This window comes from Suricata suricatta, chromosome 3 (genome assembly GCF_006229205.1).
Source record: "Suricata suricatta isolate VVHF042 chromosome 3, meerkat_22Aug2017_6uvM2_HiC, whole genome shotgun sequence".
Lineage (NCBI taxonomy): Eukaryota > Metazoa > Chordata > Mammalia > Carnivora > Herpestidae > Suricata > Suricata suricatta.
Window position 1 is genome coordinate 43,001,926 of NC_043702.1, and position 18,332 is coordinate 43,020,257.

General features: G+C 36.2%; 1 protein-coding gene across 5 annotated transcripts in view; it reads left to right on the plus strand.

The window, feature by feature from the left end:
* The first annotated feature begins 7,472 nt into the window (after nucleotides 1–7,472).
* OSGEPL1 (O-sialoglycoprotein endopeptidase like 1) overlaps nucleotides 7,473–18,332 on the plus strand; it is a 15,209-nt gene continuing 4,349 nt past the window's right edge. For 2 of the 5 annotated variants that reach the window (XM_029934260.1, XM_029934259.1), the window contains exons 1-7: nucleotides 7,677–7,863; nucleotides 8,803–9,043; nucleotides 12,958–13,345; nucleotides 14,086–14,514; nucleotides 15,389–15,519; nucleotides 15,636–15,707; nucleotides 16,998–17,103. In XM_029934260.1, the coding sequence (XP_029790120.1) occupies nucleotides 7,830–7,863; nucleotides 8,803–9,043; nucleotides 12,958–13,345; nucleotides 14,086–14,514; nucleotides 15,389–15,519; nucleotides 15,636–15,707; nucleotides 16,998–17,076 (1,374 nt within the window). In that variant the 5' untranslated portion in view covers nucleotides 7,677–7,829 and the 3' untranslated portion in view covers nucleotides 17,077–17,103. Of the gene's footprint in view, nucleotides 7,657–7,676; nucleotides 7,864–8,802; nucleotides 9,044–12,957; nucleotides 13,346–14,085; nucleotides 14,515–15,388; nucleotides 15,520–15,635; nucleotides 15,708–16,997; nucleotides 17,498–18,332 lie in introns of those variants that run through there. The other 3 variants (XM_029934262.1, XM_029934261.1, XM_029934258.1) reach the window with 3 other exon arrangements.

The window sequence follows — 18,332 nt, forward strand, 5'->3', positions numbered from 1 at the left end:
AAAGTATGCTGTTATTTAGAAAAGGAAACATAAAATGGACAACTATATAGCCAACCTGTGGGCTGGCAGAAACTGCTTCTCTAGCAGTGGTAGCAAAGTAAATGATGGAGTCTTCTTTAGCAGGTCTATAGTAAAAGAAAATGTTGTCTTTTCTTAGTCCCCCTGCTCTCACTCTCCATATTTTGCCCATTAATGTTTTGCCTTTCAGTACATGGGTCCTAGCGTAGATAACCCAAAGTAGTACTCTTTCCAAAGCAACAACCATACTGAATTCTTGTGACTTAGAGAAGCTTCCTATAGCTGATGTTAATTAATTGCAAGAAATAACTGTATACTACTTTGAGAAGTAAACATGTCAAAAACAAAGTTCTGATATGAGATGAGACTGAAGAATCCAGTAACATCTGTAAACAAAACCGAATGAAGAGTTAGAGACCAACTGAAAAATCACTTTTTTTCAATAAACTGACTTTTAGGGGTAATGATCATTGTTTTATATTTTGAAAGTATTGAGTTTGGAAATCCATTGTATGATACACCTTTGTATGTTTGTCTTTTACCCATCTCTTTTTAAACCGGTAATCTATACTTGAATAAAACTTTTCTTTGGTGTAAGATTATTGTAAATAATTTCTAAATTCAGTCAGCAACGTCATTTATATTTTTCAGTTGTGTTTAAGCAACTAAATTTGATTAAGGTAGTTTAAAAATGTTACTTTGTGTTTCTTCATTTTAATTTTTTTCATGTTTATTTTTGAGAGAGGGGTGAGGGCGGGGTAGAGAGCTAGGGAGACACAGAAGCTGAAACAGGCTCCAGGCTCTGAGCTGTCAGCACAGAGCCCGACACAGGGCTCACACTCGTGACCCATGAGATCATGACCTGAGCCGAAGTTAGACGTTTAACTGACTGAGCCACCCAGGTGCCCCTCTTTTTCTTCATTTTAAAGTTTACCTCTATAGGCTTACTTTTTGCACAGACTTCAGAGATAGAAATCTTTCGTTAATACAGGCATTCTGCTTCCCTCCCTTCACACTCTTCACCCTACAGTGTTTTAAAAATATTTATTCAATAAACTATTTTAAAAAAATAAAAATATTTATTCAATAGGTGTCTGTGGGCCCACTCTGTTGTAGGTATTGTGGATACAGTTTGAAAGCAGTGTCATACTGATAGATAGGTAATGATAATATTAAAAGCCCTGGGTCAGGGATGAAGGTGTGTTTTTAAGCCACTAGGACTAGCGAGGAGTAATAAACAAGGAGAATGCTAACAAATGAGGTCAGAGAAGTAGGTATAGGTCCGATCATATAGGGCTCTATTGACCAAGGCTATAAGCAAGTTTTCTTCTAAGCTTGACAAAGCCATTGGATGGTTTTATACTGGAGATTAAAGGGATCTGATTTTATTGAAACATTGCCTAATGTTGAGAATAAAGTGTAAAGGAACAGGAGGCAGGAAGAATAGTTGGCAAAGTGCCACAAGCAAGAGGCAGCTCAGACTAGGGGAATGGCAGATGAAGGGGTGAGTAGTGACCAAACTGAGGATGTGCTTTCTTGGTCTTAACACTAGGTGAATGGTTGTGTTAAATATGGAAACTTCCCAATTTCAAAAGCTTGAACAGTTTAATGTAAAAAACTAACTTTAAAAAAAACCTATAAAGACTTATTATTTGGAACAAAACTAACTGCTAATGGTATAATTGCTCTTAATTTCAAGTCAGGAAACAGTGGCAGTTTCCAAATATGCATGAGCCCAGAAGTGCCACTAATTTTAGCATTTGTTGGTGAATGTTTCCTGCAACAATTATTACTGTGGAGTTCCATGGTGGTTTTCGATTTCCTTCATTTCCTCTACATTTATTTATTGGATTCTGTAAGGAAGATTTTTCCCTTCTCCATTTATCTATTCAATCATTTATATAATTTTGGACTCAACAGATACCTTATTCTTTGGTTTACAATGCATTATCATCCTTATTAGTTTGTTGTTCAAATTGTCATCCAGATTTGGCCATTGAAAGTCACAATTTGTAATGGTAATTTCCAAGTTGGCTTCTGTGTCTTTTTGACCTCCTCCACCCTCCCCCCCTTTTTTTTACTATATTTTTTAGGTTTATGGCACTATAATCTATTAAACTATTAATATCCTAAGGGGCCTAATAATATCTCCTTAACTAATGACTGTGTGAATTAGCCATGTGGAGTTACATGATTCTAAGAGTTGGAAAAGACCTAGGAAGCTATGTAATTTCAACCCCTTACCTTACCTTGAATTTTTGTTAACCACCACGCACGATTCAGTTCTGTGTTAATGTTAATAAAGGAGGATTTAAACTTATTAGACTGCATTTTTGTAATGGAATTTATAACTTGTTTTAAATTGAGCCAAAATTTAATCTGTATTCTACATAACTCTTTGGTTGTTTAACTTTTAAACTGTTAGCAGCACTGAATAAGCATTACCAGAGCTTTCATTATTATTGTCCAAATGATATTCCAAATTTCGCCTATTATCCTGGTAATGCCGTTCTGAGTTGCAGTTCATAAGCACTAGAACTAACTACAAGAGGTGATAAGATGTGGTGTTGCTACAACGGTATCACTTTCCTTGTTCTGGACACACACACCCCACCCTTCTTAATATAGCCTCATATTTTAACTATTTTAACAGCCACATACCACTATTCACCTTGCAGTCACTAAAGCCTCAACATGTAGTACCATTAAATGATGGCTTTCCCTTCACATACTTAACGGGTTTATTAAGCTAAGTCTAAGATTTCTTCTTCCTGTGGAACTCTGTCTTGTTAAATTTTAACCTATTCATCTTGCCTAGCTCAAGTTGGATCTTGACTGCCATGCGATATAGTTCCTCTATATCTCCTTTATTAATATGTCATCAGTAAATAGGACCCCAAAATACGCTCATGCTAATCCTGAAGAAGACAAATACAACAACCCAGTATAGACCAGTGCAGTTTTGTAATCCTTCTAATAAGACATAAAAAAGTAATTTTCAAGTTACTTTCATGGATATTACATGTTGATGTAGGAAATGTAAACTGGTGCAGTACTGGGAAGACCGGTCTAAATAAAACAATCTAAAAGGAAAGTTGGAGTAACACTCGGCAGGGAAAGAAGGTAGGTAAAGAATAGCAAAGATAAACCTTCATTTTGCTTAATGTCAAAAAAAGCTATGAAATGCCTTGGGTTTTTATTTTAGTCCATAATTTCAGTTCCAGTTAAGAATGATTCGGCAGGTAGTTTGTTATTTGGGGTTTAAAATTTTTCATTTCACTTCAAATGAACACAGGAGAATTATAAACTCAAATTTAAAATACTGAATATCTTAGATCAATAGTATACAGAAGGCTTAAACTACATTGGGTGGCGTTTTTTCTCTTAAGTGAGAGTTGGGTTCACAGAAGTTGATTATAGTATTCTTGACACGTCATAATCTGAAATATTTCATAATTAACAGTTTAGTAGAAATAGATTCTATGTTAAGCATAGTAGTGTAATTCCATTTCTTGACTCGTTTAAGCCTCTAATAATCAACTAATCATTATGAAAGTTGCTCAACCTGTAGTACTGAAGTTCTATATAATTCTAAGTTTATCGGATAGGCCAACTTACCACTGTGTTCACTCTAGCTATATAATTATATTGATGAAAATAAATTCTCAATTATAAGAACCATAGTAAACTGCATTAACATTGTAGAATGAACTCTTCCTATGACAGGAATTTTAATAGTGTTTAAATCTCTGATTTTTTAAATAAGAATTTAAAAGTTTCTACTGACAACTTTTGAAAAACGTTCAGATTCTGGGGAAAAATAAAAACTGTTGAGCATATTATCAAGAAGATAAGCATCCATTATTCATGTTACAATTTCTTAAATGGAAACAGAAAAATCAGATGACTTAATTGGCATTGCTGAGAAAATACCAGTATACCACCTACTGCATGAAAACCTGATACAATGATTCTGCTTTGAAACATATGTCCCTCCTGTGAATTATCAAATCTATGTCTCTATTATGGTACTTAACATATGGGAGTAACAGAAAGACTTACCCTTTCTCTCCCCTGCCAGAAATATACACACTCCCCATACACTTGAAAACAGAACATTTGTGTCTGGCAATTTCTCAAAAAATTAAACATTTACCATATGATCCAACAGTTCCAATTCTGGGTATTTACCCAAAAGATGTGAAAGAAGGATTTGCAAAGATATATGTGTACAACCCATGTCTATAGGAGAATTATTCACTATAGTTAGAAGGTGAAAAGAACCAAAGTGTCCATTGACAGATGAATGGATAAACAAAATGTGGTATATACAAACAATAGAATATTAGTCTACTTTAAAAGCAATCCTGACACATGCTACAACATTGGATGAACCTTGACATTAATGCTAATCAGTGAAATAAGCCAGTCACAAAAGGACAAATATTGGATGATCCCACTTACATGAGGTACTTGGAATAGTCAAAGAGAAAGAACAGTGGTTTCCGGGGGCTGTCAAGAGGGGAAATGGAGAATTCGTGTTTAATGGGTACAGTTTAAATTGGGGAAGATGAGAAAGTTTTGTAGATGTATGGTAAAGATGGTTTCACAGCAATGTGACTATACGTAATGCCATTGAACAGGGCCGCCTGGGTGGCTCAGTTTGATGTAATGCTGTTGAACTGTACACCTAGAAATGGTTAAAATGATAAATTTTGTTGCATGTATTTCACTGCAATAAAATAAATCATCTGAGTAAATTTGTAAAATAAGCATAATGGCTGAGCAACTAAAGGAAAAAACAAAATATCTTCCAAGGATGAGACCTGATTGACAGTACTACCATTAATGAAAGAATGTTCTACATCAAAGAGAGATTTGTCAGGAAAACCCTTTAAAAAGGAGGAAAGCAAATGACAGTGTATTGTTAGCACAATCCAACCCATGAAGCATGTAAGACAGATGATTCAAACAGAAACAGATACATCGAGCCTGAAACATTAGCCATTAAAAGCACCAAACTCATTTCTATTGCTTTCATTCCATATTTACCAAACAATCTTCGGATTATAATTTGGATCTGGCTTTCATCATAATTTGCTCAATACAGAGAAGGTGAGGACCAGCAAGCTTAGGTATTGTAGCTCCTTCATCACATTTCTCATAAATTAACGTTAGTATTACGGTTTTTACAAAGCAATTTCTTAGCAGATGAGCGTGTGACTCAGCACCCCAGAGTGCAGTCACATCCAGATCTGATAAACCAATTTCAAGCGTAGAAGAGAAAGATTTTGAAACCCAGTCATCACACCAAGGTCTTGCTAGTCTGTGGCTACAACTGTGGCAGGCTACACTACCTTCTCCAAGCAACTTCCCACTGTCAGTGCACACCTCCATAATGCTGTATTGTAATCACCTATCATTAGACTCAGTTCCTTGAAGATAGGGAGTGAACCTTATCTTTTATTCCTAACAACTAATAAAGTTCCCAGCTCAAAGAACCCAATAAGTATGTGGTAAATGAAAATAAAATCCAATTTAGTAATATGTAGTTAGGAAATGAATATTGTAAAGGTTATTCTGTATGTAATTTTCCTCTAAAGCTTACAAACGAAAATTTCAACAATAGCACAGACAAAACAGCATATTTCAATTCAGTTGGAACTCTGAATTCAAGCGGAAGATACAGTAGTTAGGCCATATTTCATTGAGAATGTCCACCAGTGGCATTCAAACTGTATGATGTGATCTGTATGAAAGCTCAGACCTCAGAGAGCATAAATGCCTTTCCACCAATAATTTCTCCTCTAGTACAATAAAGAAGATGGAAAATGTATACCTTCACGTGCCAATGTATTAGTATAAGTGCCTTTTCTTTCTGCCATTCACATGCAGTCAATCAAAGGAAGAATAAAATTCATTCTTATGTGTCCTAGGGTTCTGCTGTTTCACATAATGCAGCATTAAGACTCCATACCAGTCAAAAGTGCTGGATGGAATCTACCAATGATTTCAGCATATACAAAAGGGATAACTCCTGACACATTCGTGCACAAGAGGGCATTGAGACACACTTACTGAATATAATTCAAATTGCAAAATAGTGCCGGATGTGAAAGTGTTTATGATCAGACTAGATTTCAGCATATAAAGTAACCTCTAACCAATCATTTGCAATTAGGATAACCAGTTTTTCTTCACCTTTTGGTCTTAATTTTTCTTTTTTCATTTTTGTGGGTCAGGCACATATCCTAGAGGAAATAGGAAATTATTTTTTTATTCTACAAGTTAAAGAAACTGATTCCAGAACCATATGGCCTAACTTCTTATCTTAGCTTTGCATTTACTAGCTGTGTGACCTGCAAATCATCAAACTCTGTGGTCCAGTTGCCTCATCTATAAAATAAGGACAGTAGCTACCTCACTGGATTGTAGTGAGTATTAAATAAATTAATCTGCAACACTGCCTGGTACAACGCAAGTGCCACTTTATGGTTAGTTACAGTTACTATTTTCATAAGTGAAATTTTTGAAAGCATCAGTTCCAACTAAAAAGCTCTCAATAACATTCTGCTAATTATAAATATGTATTTGTGTCTTACTACTAGACTCTGACTTCCCAAACGTGATTCACTTATCTTTTATACAAGGGCTTTTTGCCTTTCCAGATACACATGTATGTGACAGCCTATCGAACCTTGCATATATGAGGTCCTTGCTTAGTAAGCGTAGTAAAACCTTAAGGTCTAGCATTAGGGAAGAAGAGAGCCTTTGGGACAAATCTATTCATACAAATGACAACAAGCTCACATACCAATAAAAGGGGGGTAAGGAAGCCTGAACAAGGTCCAAGAATATGAGTACATATTACCCTGAAGGCTGCATACATAGTAAGCAAAAACCATATAATGCATTGCGAAAATAGGGTAATTTTTTTTAATGCTAAGTGAATATGTACCATCTCTACCTTTCCTTTTTAATCACAAAAACGGGCCAGCCCCACACCTTTTACTCCAACAAGTGGGAGTAACGGTTTAGACTGTCTGATCAGAAGCGCTTTCGTTCCCTCAGAAACTAGTACAATCAAATCCTTGGAGTCATCCCAACTTTTCCACTCTCTGCGTCTGAAAGTATTAGCTATTTCAGGCCACAACCCCTTTATATGTGGTGATAGTTCCTCTAAAATGGAATGACGAATAATCTGCATCCTTTTCTCACAATGGCGTCCAAATTCCAGCCAAAGACAAATTGTCTTTTAATATAGGGTAGTGTTTTAGAACTTAAGGCTGTATAGTCAGACAAATCTGCGTTCGGCCTCCGTTATATCAGTCATTAGCTGTGATCTTGTAAAAGTCTTGTTACTACAAATCTAAGGGAAGCGCGTGAGTACCCGCAATGAATCTTGGACAAAGACAGCTTTTATACCTTTTTTTTTTTTTTTTTTTTTTTTTTTTTTTACTGAATTAAGAGTAACGCCCTCCAGGGCTGTAGCAGCTAGTCGGGGAGACGAGACGCTGGCACCATGTTGATGACATCACTTCCGGGGCGACGAGTCGGCCTCTCGCTCCTGCAATAACGCAGCGCCTGACTTTGCTAGGGAAAGGACGCCACTACTAGCTACTGTCATTCACGAGGAAGGTGGGTGAAACTGCTCACCCCTCTCTTAGTGATTCTTTCGTGTGTCTGGAAAAACGATTCCAGTACAAGCCCTTCGGCTTCCTACAGCAGAGATTTGCACCGGTCAAGTCCCCTGGGTTCCCTTGGGAAGTCTTCTTGGCCCAAAAACAAATGCTTAGCAGAGGCAGGCTTGCATGGGTTTTGTGACTGCAAACCTAATTTCTCCAGGTGTGTCTGTCTGTGCTACATTCCCCACAACTGTCCTCCGCGAGGGTTGTTCATCATTCTAATCCCTGGATGCGTTTGCCCCAGTGGAGCAATAAAAATTCCAATATTTATTCTCTCATCTACGCATTTTGTCCATTAGTGTGTAGGGAAAGGACCCACTTAAGCATCCAGAATGTTCTAGGACAGATGATTTGGGGGCATGAAACTAGATACTTGAAAGTGTGAAGATACCAGGGTGCTTTGGTGATGGGCTGCTTTTATTTGAGGGGGAAAAAGGATTTGAGGAGATCTTTATTATGATAAACTTGTGGTACAATGGAGATTGAGTTAGGAAAATTGAAATCAGTGGATAAAATGGGTATTAGGTTGCAGTTGTTTTAGACAAGATGTGGTTCTTTTAAGATGAACTTTATAAGAACATTTGTTTCCAAAGTAGATGACTGAATTGTCTTTACGTGAATATTTGTTTTCAAACTAAATTATCAAATTTCATTTTGAAAGATATTTTCAAGTAGAATGGATTTATTTTTTATCTGTTCAATCCTGCCTTTATTATTTGATTTTTAAAAACCAATTCTGCCTTAATTATAGCTATCAAACAATAAATAGCACTTTTCAAAAGACTCTCCTTGTGACTATTAGCTGTTTTATAAAGAATAATGAATAGTTTGCTAAGAACAGCATGATAGTAATCCTAAAATATTTATATCTGACTTCCCTGTTTTCCTGCTTAAAGAACATTATATTCATTCCTACTGTTACTTATATTAATGGGTCCTACAGCCTTTAAAACTTTTTGCTAACTTTTGCAAAACTTTCCTATAATTTTACAAAACTATCATATTGAAAAATAAATCAAGTTTTCAGAATTTTGCTTACCTAAATGGGTTAGTGGTTAATGTCAGTTCCCAGTAATTTGTTTCTTCATTTCTTTTCCAGGAAGTATCTATAGAGGAAGTATGCTAATGTTGAATAAGGCAGCGGGAGTTTTTTATAAACCATCAAGAAGGAAAACTTATGAATTTCTAAGAAGTTTCAATTTTCATCCTGGACAACTATTTCTTCATAAACTAGTATTGGGAATTGAAACCAGTTGTGATGATACAGCAGCTGCTGTTGTGGATGAAACTGGAAATGTTTTGGGAGAAGCAATACATTCCCAAACTGAAGTTCATTTAAAGTAAGTAGCCATTATCTTGGTAGTTCCCAACTGGGGAGGGGGGGCACGGGGGGGGGGGAGGAGAGGGGGGTAAAATGAAATAATTCTTTTCTATTTATCATATATAAAAGCTCAGCTCAGTTTTAGGAGCTAAGTTCTTTTGTGTGAAAGCTTCTAATAAGTGCTGTAGAAACCCTGAAACAGTTTTTAAGGCTCTCCACAATAAAGTCCCAACTTTAGCTAATCCTGTTGCCAAAAAGAACTAAACTCAGTCCCAACTCCAACATTTATCCATGATTTCTCCCTAGTAATTTCTCTTCTTTTGCCCCCCTGTATGTTTCATGGTCTCAACTGAAATCCTAGGAGAGTATGACCCTATCTCTAACCTGTGTTGATTACTAGAAAAAAATTCCTATTCACATTTATACATATAACCCATGTCAGTACTTAAATAAATAATATACTGTTGTATTAAAGCACAGAATGGTGCAAGGTTTATAAACTGATCTGTTTGCAGAGGACCGCTATCGGGTTACATAGCTAAGTTGGCTGTACATAAAGTGGAAGATATCTGGAAGGGGTCACTACTCAGCTCCAGCCAATTGTTGCCTGTGTTATTTGATCATCACAATTTTCTAGAGAAAATGGAAATCCAGAATGTAACTGTAATATCTCCAGAATTTTAAAGTTAGTAGCTAACATGAAATGTATTAAAATACCAAACAGATCAAATATGCCTTGAAGCATATCAATTTATAACATCTGCGTAGGGAAAAAGGTTGGTAATTTGCAATCACAGACCTGTATTGGAATTATCACTTAGGCACTGGGTATTGGCTCTAATTTTAGGCAAATTCCTTATCCTGTCTGATTATGTTTTCACAACTGTAAAATTGGAAGGATAATACCTGCCTTACAGGACTGTGGGGAGCATAATAGAAATTATACATGTGAAGAGACAGAATAAGCCTCTAACGATTACATACTATGTAAAAGGGACTGCGGCAGGTGTTAATAAGGCACAGTGAAGTACCAGAAAGTCCTTGCCTTCAAGGAGCCAAACCTATTCTCTGAGGCATCATATATAGACCTAAAACAAAACATACAACATACAGTACAAGGCAGCATAAAGTACGTATGAAACCAGTGCCAACAAGAAGTGTTTCTACCATGCCTCAGTTCCATGGTTCTTTCAGTATTTCTGAGAGTTCTGAAGGTTTGTGTGTATAAATGAACTGCACAGAAAGTCCTCTCCTAACTACTTTATCTAAATTAGGTACTCCCGGGGTGCCTGGGTGGCTCAGTCGGTAAGCATCTGACTTTGGCTCAGGTCACCATCTCACAGTTCGTGGGTTCGAGCCCGCGTCGGGCTCTGTGTTGACAGCTCAGAGCCTGGAGCCTGCTTTGGATTCTGTGTCTCCCTTTCTCTCTGACCCTCCCCTGCTAATGCTGTCTCTCTCTCTCAAAAGTAAAATAAAAACTTTAAAAATAAAAAAAATAAATTAGGTACTCCCACCATGTTTATTCTATATCACCACACCTGCTTATTTTCTTCATCATCCTTTTGATAATTTTGTTTACTTATGTATACCGTTTCCCCTAATAGACTCTAAGCTCCATGGTGACGGGGGCTGTGTCTGTATTAATCACTATACTATGCCTTGATACCCAGAGTAGCATCTGATATGTTGCAGATGTTAGTGGCCTTGAAAAATAGGCCTTCAATGAATGGAGAGGAAAAAAATATTGTCAGGTGAGTAAGCATCATAGCAAAGGGAAAGATGTGAGAAAAGACTGGACATTCAGTTTAGTTAGTGCATAGGTCGCTTGAGAGGAATACACAGGCAATTAAACTGTGTGGTACCATCTACACAGCTCATCTCCGCATTTATTGAAATCCTACAATTGCCTGGCAGCGTTTGGCTCCAGCTTTGTGGCCAGATGGTTTTCCTGCCTCTTTATTAGCTTTTTGGACCCTCAATCACTGACTCTCCATACTATGTACAAATTAATTCTTTTGAGAATAAAGATATAATCTTACTCATCTCTTCTGTCTCTAGTGCTTAGCTACATAATCTTTTGAAGGTAAAATATGTAGAAGATGCACAGAAAGGAAGGGAAGGAGGCAAGTGGGAGAAGGAAGAAATAAGTGAGAGGGGGAGGATTTGCACCTAACATCACCTAAATTTCAAGAAAGTAAATGCTTTTGAGTTAGAAGAGTTATGGGGTCAGCATTGTGCTTTACTTTCTGGCAAAACAATCTAGGATAGACTCCAAGGGTCAGAAAATCTGTCTGGGGAACTGCAGTTAGAAGACTTTGAATAGACTGAGATAATGAGAGGTGTTTGAACTTGGGAATGGTGATACACTTAATGTGGACAGTGAAATAAAGGAGATAAAGATGAAGCCTGAAACCCAAGTGGTTAGGATGTTTGATGCCATTAACAGAGTTGAAGAATATAAGAGAAAAGGTAGCTTTGAAGAACCAAGGAAATTATGGGGCATCTGGATGGCTCAGTCAGTTAAGCGTCTGACTCTTGATTTTGGCCCAGATTTTGATCTCATGGTTTGTGAGTTCCAGCCCTGTGTCCAGCTCTGCACTGACAGGACAGAGTTTACTTGGAATTCTCTCTCTTCCTCTTTCTCTGCCTCTTTCTCTCTCTCTCAAAATAAATAAACTTAAAAACAAACAAACTAAAAAACAGCAAAAAAAAAAAAAAAGAATTAAGGAAAATAGTATCACTGTGGGGATGTCTTGAAATAAGATTGTTTTTTTTTATTGTTTCCCATATTACCTGACACAATACATAACTATTAAATATTAACTAATGGTCTTACTGAGGATTTTTTTTTAGTTTATTTATTTTAAGAGAAAGTGTGCACATGCAAAAGAGAGTCGGGGAGGGGCAGAGAGCGAATCCCAAATAGTTTTCGTGCTGTCAGCACAGAGCCCAAAGCAGGGCTTGATCCCATGAACTGTGACCTGAGCCAAAACCAACATTCAGAGCCTTAACTGACTGAGCCCCCCAGGCACCCTAGGATTTTCACTTCTATGTCTAGAACTAGCAGCATCACATATTCAAAGGTGTTTTTGAGATTAGAGGTGTATTTTGTAGACTCTATATTATATTGCTCTGCTTCTCTGATTGGAAGTCAGTCACATGCTGGCAAACCAACTTTGCCTCCTACTGATTTACTCTTGGCATTTGGAGTGGTCATCCACTGTTTGTCCTATATAGACCAAAAATCAAAATAATCATCTCTAAGCACTAGATTCCCAAACTGTATTTCAGGATTGCAGACTGTCTACTGTCCTGCCATGACCTCAATCAAGTGCAGTGTGTTTAAAAATAAACTCATCTTCTTCACAAAGCGGTCTTCATGTTTCTCTCTGTTAGTCTTTCGTTTCTCCCAGTCATTCCAGCTCAATATCTGAGTCATCCTGGATGCCTTGGTCCCCTTTCCCCTTGTATCCAGTCTAACTTCACAGTTTCAAGGCTCTCTTCCCCATTCTTTCACTTCCCACAATCACATAGTTTAAGATGTAATCGTCTTATATAAATTCTTTTATAATTTTAAAAAATCTCCCTGTCTCCAGAGAGATTAATTTTTCTAAAATCCAATTTTATCCTGTTGATTTCTTGTTCAAGACATCTTCATTTAAATGCTTCTTAAGATTATTTTGGTGATTCCATTATATTAACAAAAGGAATTCATTGTATACAATTTTGAAAACTCAGAGACATTCCACCCTTAATCACTGCATATTGAGTTCTTATACTGTGCCGCATTAAATGGCACACATCTTTGAATGTGTAACTAACATTTTTAGCTATATAGTGAGTAATTTGAAAACATGCCTTCAGCCCTAAAATAAAACTTTTCATAGTCTGTTTTCACAATCTTAAAATTATAAAAACTTTTTTTTCCTCCAGAACAGGTGGGATTGTTCCTCCAGTAGCTCAACAGCTTCACAGAGAAAATATTCAACGAATAGTCCAAGAAGCTCTCTCTACCAGTAAAGTCTCTCCAAGTGAACTCTCAGCAATTGCAACTACCGTCAAACCAGGACTTGCTTTAAGCTTGGGAGTAGGCTTATCATTTAGCTTACAGCTGGTAGACCAGTTAAAAAAACCCTTTATTCCCATTCATCATATGGAGGCTCATGCACTCACTATTAGGTTGTTAAATAAAGTAGAATTTCCCTTTTTAGTTCTTTTGATTTCTGGAGGTCATTGTCTTTTGGCATTAGTTAGAGGAGTTTCAGATTTTCTGCTGCTGGGAAAGTCTTTGGACATAGCACCAGGTGACATGCTTGACAAGGTAATTATTAAAGAATTAATTTCTCTTTTCTGTTAAGGTGTAAGTTTTAATCAAATAGTAAGAGATGCACTACTACCATATTAGACTGAAAAAAATTTATGTGCAGTAAGAAGAAAGAAAAAGTTCATAGTTTTATAAAAGATTCTTACCCATTATTAATAAAATGGTAAGAGGTTTAGATTAGTACATAAAGGCTAAGTTTGCAGATGCAGTTATGTTTTTAATCAAAAAAATGTGAAAGAAATTGCCATGTAAAGTACTATAAGAATATGAAATAAGAACATATATAAAGACAACATAAAGACATTCAAGATGCACAAAGTTTTGTGATTAAACATCACAATTGTTGACACCACCTCCAAGCAGGTTTCTTTTTTCTTGGTTTCTGAATTACACAGAGCTTACTGCTATATGCAAAAATCCTGCTGCCAACAGCAGAAATGGACAGTTTCTAATTTTTGAAACTGTCATTAAGCCATCATTGTGAACTTCAAAGCTATTTTTCATCCTCAGTAGAAGAGCAGTTAGGGGAGCAGTGATTGGCCACTACTGATAAGGTTGTCAGAAGGAGCAAGAGACTGTCTTTACTGACCTGCTAACTATAGTCCATATTTGTGCTAGTATAGCATGTCTTATTCATCCAGTTTTGTTTTGTTGTAGTAATTTTCATTTCCTTTGCACCTTGGTTCCAAAATGTGCAATTTTATGACTCATTACAAAATTTTGTTTGTTTTTGAAAGGTAGCGAGAAGACTTTCTTTGGTAAAACATCCAGAGTGCTCCACCATGAGTGGTGGGAAGGCTATAGAACATTTGGCCAAACAAGGACATAAACTGCATTTTGATTTCAAACCTCCCATGCAACGAGCTAAAAATTGTGATTTTTCTTTTACTGGACTTCAACATGTTATTGATAAGATAATAACACAAAAGGAAAAAGAGGAAGGTATATTTCTAATTGGTAGAGTTGGAAAAATAAGTAATCCTGGATTGTGCCTAAAAATACCTGTTTGTTTTGCAGGGATCCAGAAGGGGCAAATCCTGTCTTCGGCTGCACACATTGCTGCTGCAGTACAGCACACAACAGCATGCCACATTGCAAAAAGAACACATCGTGCCATTCTGTTTTGCAAACAGAGGGATTTGTTACCTCAAAGTAAAGCAGTGCTGGTAAGTTTCGTTATCACCTCTAACAATAATAGTAACACTCAGAGAGTTTGGTTATCTCAAAGTAATGCAGTGCTAGTAAGTTTCATTATCTCTTCAAACAGTATAGTAACACTTTACAGTATGTTATTTTGCTTCTAGGAGCTTAATTGATCCAGTGCACAGAATATGATATCTTTAGGTCCTATGCTAGCCCTGGCAGTGAAATTATTCCCAGTAAAAACTAACAGCCATTTCTTGTATGGGTGTGGCAGCTTTATGGGACATCTGTAAAGACTGTGTGGCAAAAAACTCCAAAGCTGCCTCTTCTCATTGATTTTTAAGTGGGTTTGCAATAAGAAATGAAATGCAGTAACTGTTACTGTTATTTTAGAAAAATAAGCTAGTTTCCTTCAAATTTATGTTCCTTTGATGAAATCTCTTCAAATCTGCATAAAAGCCTTGGTAAACTTCCTGTTTAAGTATATCTTAAACTTCATCCTTTTGAAACTTATAAAAGGAGAAAATATTTAAATGATGGTAGATTCACAAGATAGATTATGTGAATATCAAAGGTAATAGCTTTTTAAGAATAATATAAAATGAAAAAATTGCTTATAAGTAAAAACAACATTGTTGTGCTATAATTGTAATTAGAAAAATGTTAGAAGAAAATGTATAAAAATAATAGTGGTCATTATATTCTCATATTGAAATTGTTGATTTTCTTTTCCTCTACATTTTTATCATATAGCTATATCACTTGCCTGTTTCCTACCTATCAAAGTGTGATTTTTTTCTTATTGTATAATGCTTGTATTTTCCCCAGGTTTAGCTAACAGTTTCACTTATATCCATATGTAGTATTTGTTGATTTGGGTCTTCTCAATTCCGTCAGGTTGTATCTGGAGGCGTTGCAAGTAACCTATATATCCGAAAAGCTCTGGAAATTGTAACAAATGCAACACAGTGCACTTTGTTGTGTCCTCCTCCCAGACTGTGCACTGACAATGGCATTATGATTGCATGGTAAGCCTTGGGATATATGTGCTTCACTCACAATTATGTATATATTAATTGCCATTTCATCATGTTATGTCTTTAAATCTTGGTCTATTTGTTTTATTTCAACGATTCTTATTTAGGAATGGTATTGAAAGATTGCGTGCTGGCTTGGGCATTTTATACAACACAGAAGGCGTCCGCTATGAACCAAAGTACGTATCACCTTTTATAATGTCAATGCAAGTTGCAGTATAAAATTCAAAGCCTGAATTTGCTTTCATATATGAAGTTTTCATCAATATTCTGGTACCTGAAGAAAGATTGCATTAATTTATTTCATGAAACTTCTTCTTAATAAGAAATAGTTTTGCTACAATATCAAATCATAAACATTTTGACAAATCATAGGTTAGAAATAGGTGGGTGGGTAAGCATGATGAATTCCCTCATTTAGTAGCAGAATGGAAAATGGTCAAGAGATCGCTGTTTTCTGAAAGCCTTATTTCCTCTCCCAAATCAGAGTTCCAAAGAGTAGCGCAGTGTTTCAATTTGTTATCGAGGTCTGGTCTAAGTTATTTCTGGCATAGTAAAAATAGTAAAGGATGATTATGTTTCATAATCTACTGTAATTCTATTTCCAACATGATTTCATTTGATGTTTAAAACTTTTTAGCATTTTAGTCCAGCTATAGCTACATGAACCACAGACTATTAAGACCATAAGCGAACAGTTTAATTTGTTGCGGCAGGAGGAATATCCTATGGTGATGGCCTAGCCTCAGGTAAAACATACTGTCTGATCCAGTGCTACCTTCCTGTGGCAGCGCCGGGGCTGCCAATGGTAACTTTTTTCAGATTAGGGTCCAGTTGAAGCCTTACATTTGGTAACGTTAAAAAAAGCAGAAATCTGAGGCCAAAATTATTTACTGAGGAAGAACAGAGAAAGAGGGTAGGATATAAGACCTCATCTGCCAGTAGTGACAGAAGAAGGTGGAAAAAGGAACAAGTCAGCTTTTGAAACCTCAGAAAAGAATCAATAGAAACCTGGAGAATTTCTAAAGTAAGAATGGATGTAGATTTGACATTAGCTGTATGGTAAACTGTTTTTACCCTTTCAGCTTTGTAGAGAATTATAAGGTGTTTTTTTAATTTCAAGTTTTTGTTTACTTACAGTATGAGAGCAGACTATTTCTTTCAAAAACTTCTCAGTCCTCAAACTCATTTAGTTGTATACATTAAAGTTGTATAGCTTTTCACATGTCAGCTATACCTCAAAGTGGTATAAAAAATTCTGAAATTTGGAGTTCTTATTAACAGAACTGGCCTTTTCTTCACCCATTATTCCTGCTGTATTTATATTCAAGAACCATCATCACATACGGCTAATTGTACACTTGCTATGTATACTGTTTGTCAGAATTCTAAGCAAATAACCTGCAGAACTAGTGACCGATCAGGATGCAAATATTTGAAATAATGTGACTTATCTGATTATGACGCAGATGTCCTCTTGGAGTGGATATATCAAAAGAAGTTGGAGAAGCTGCCATAAAAGTACCACCGTTAAAAATGAAGATTTGATTTTTGCTTTTCAAAAAATCCCTAAAGGTAGTATTTCAACATTAAGTTGTGATTTTTCTTTTTGTATATCAAATTGTGGAAGATACATAATATTAATTGTTCATCAAGACTTTCTTCTGTTATTCCTTTTCTTATGTTTGATATTTAACCTCTTCTGAGAGACAAATAATATGTTATAGTCTTAAAAGGGAGTATATATATTTTTATTACCAAAAGTAAAATAAAACATCTGGTGGGGAAAAGAATGTACTGATATTGGCAGGTAGAAAGAAAACCTTGGGTGATATACAATGATTCTGTTAAATCCTGGCCCCATATTATACAGGCCTATATCTTTCTATCTTTTTCTCATAACAGGATGAAAAAAGCTATTGTTTTAGATTATATTCTATTTATTTTATTAAATTTATTTATTTATTTATTTATTTATTTATTTAAGAGAACACATATAAGTTGGGGAGGGGGAGAGGGAGAGAGAGAGAATGTTAACCAGACTCCATATCCAGTGCAGTGCCCGAGGTAGGGCTCAATGCCACAACCCTGGGATCATGAACTGAGCCGAAATCAAGAGTTGAACGCTTAACCAACTGAGCCACCCAGATGCCCTGAAATTTATTTATGTTTATTTTTTAAAAATTCAGTTACATGAATTTTATTTCTTTATTTTTTAATGTTTATTTATTTTTGAGAGAGACAGAGCACAATTGGGGGAGAGGTAGAGAGAGAGGGAGACACAACAGAATCCAAAGCAGGCTCCAGGCTCTCTGCTGTCAGCACAGAGCCCGATATAGGGCTCGAACCCATGAACCGGGAGATCATGACTTGAGCCTATGTTAGACACTTAACCACCATCCAGACGCCCCCAAATTTCTTTTTAAATAAAGTATAGTTGACATACAATATTATGTTAATTTGAGGTGTAGAGCATAGTGATTCAACGTTGATATGTATTATGACACCATGATAAATGTAGTTTTACCATCTGTACCATACAGAGTTATTGCAGTATTATTGACTATATTCCCTAGGCTATACTTTTCATCCCCGGAGAGATTTATCTTATAACTGAAGATTTCCTGTATGCCCCCCACTCCACCTGCCAGCAAACTGGTGGTTACCAGTAGAAGCTATTTTTTTTACTCCTGCTGAAATTATTTTACTCTTGAGATGCGGGGGACCAGCCCACACACCACTACCTAAGGGTCTCTAGGTAGAGGGTTGGTGTCGGCGCAGTATCTATAAGAAAACACAGACAA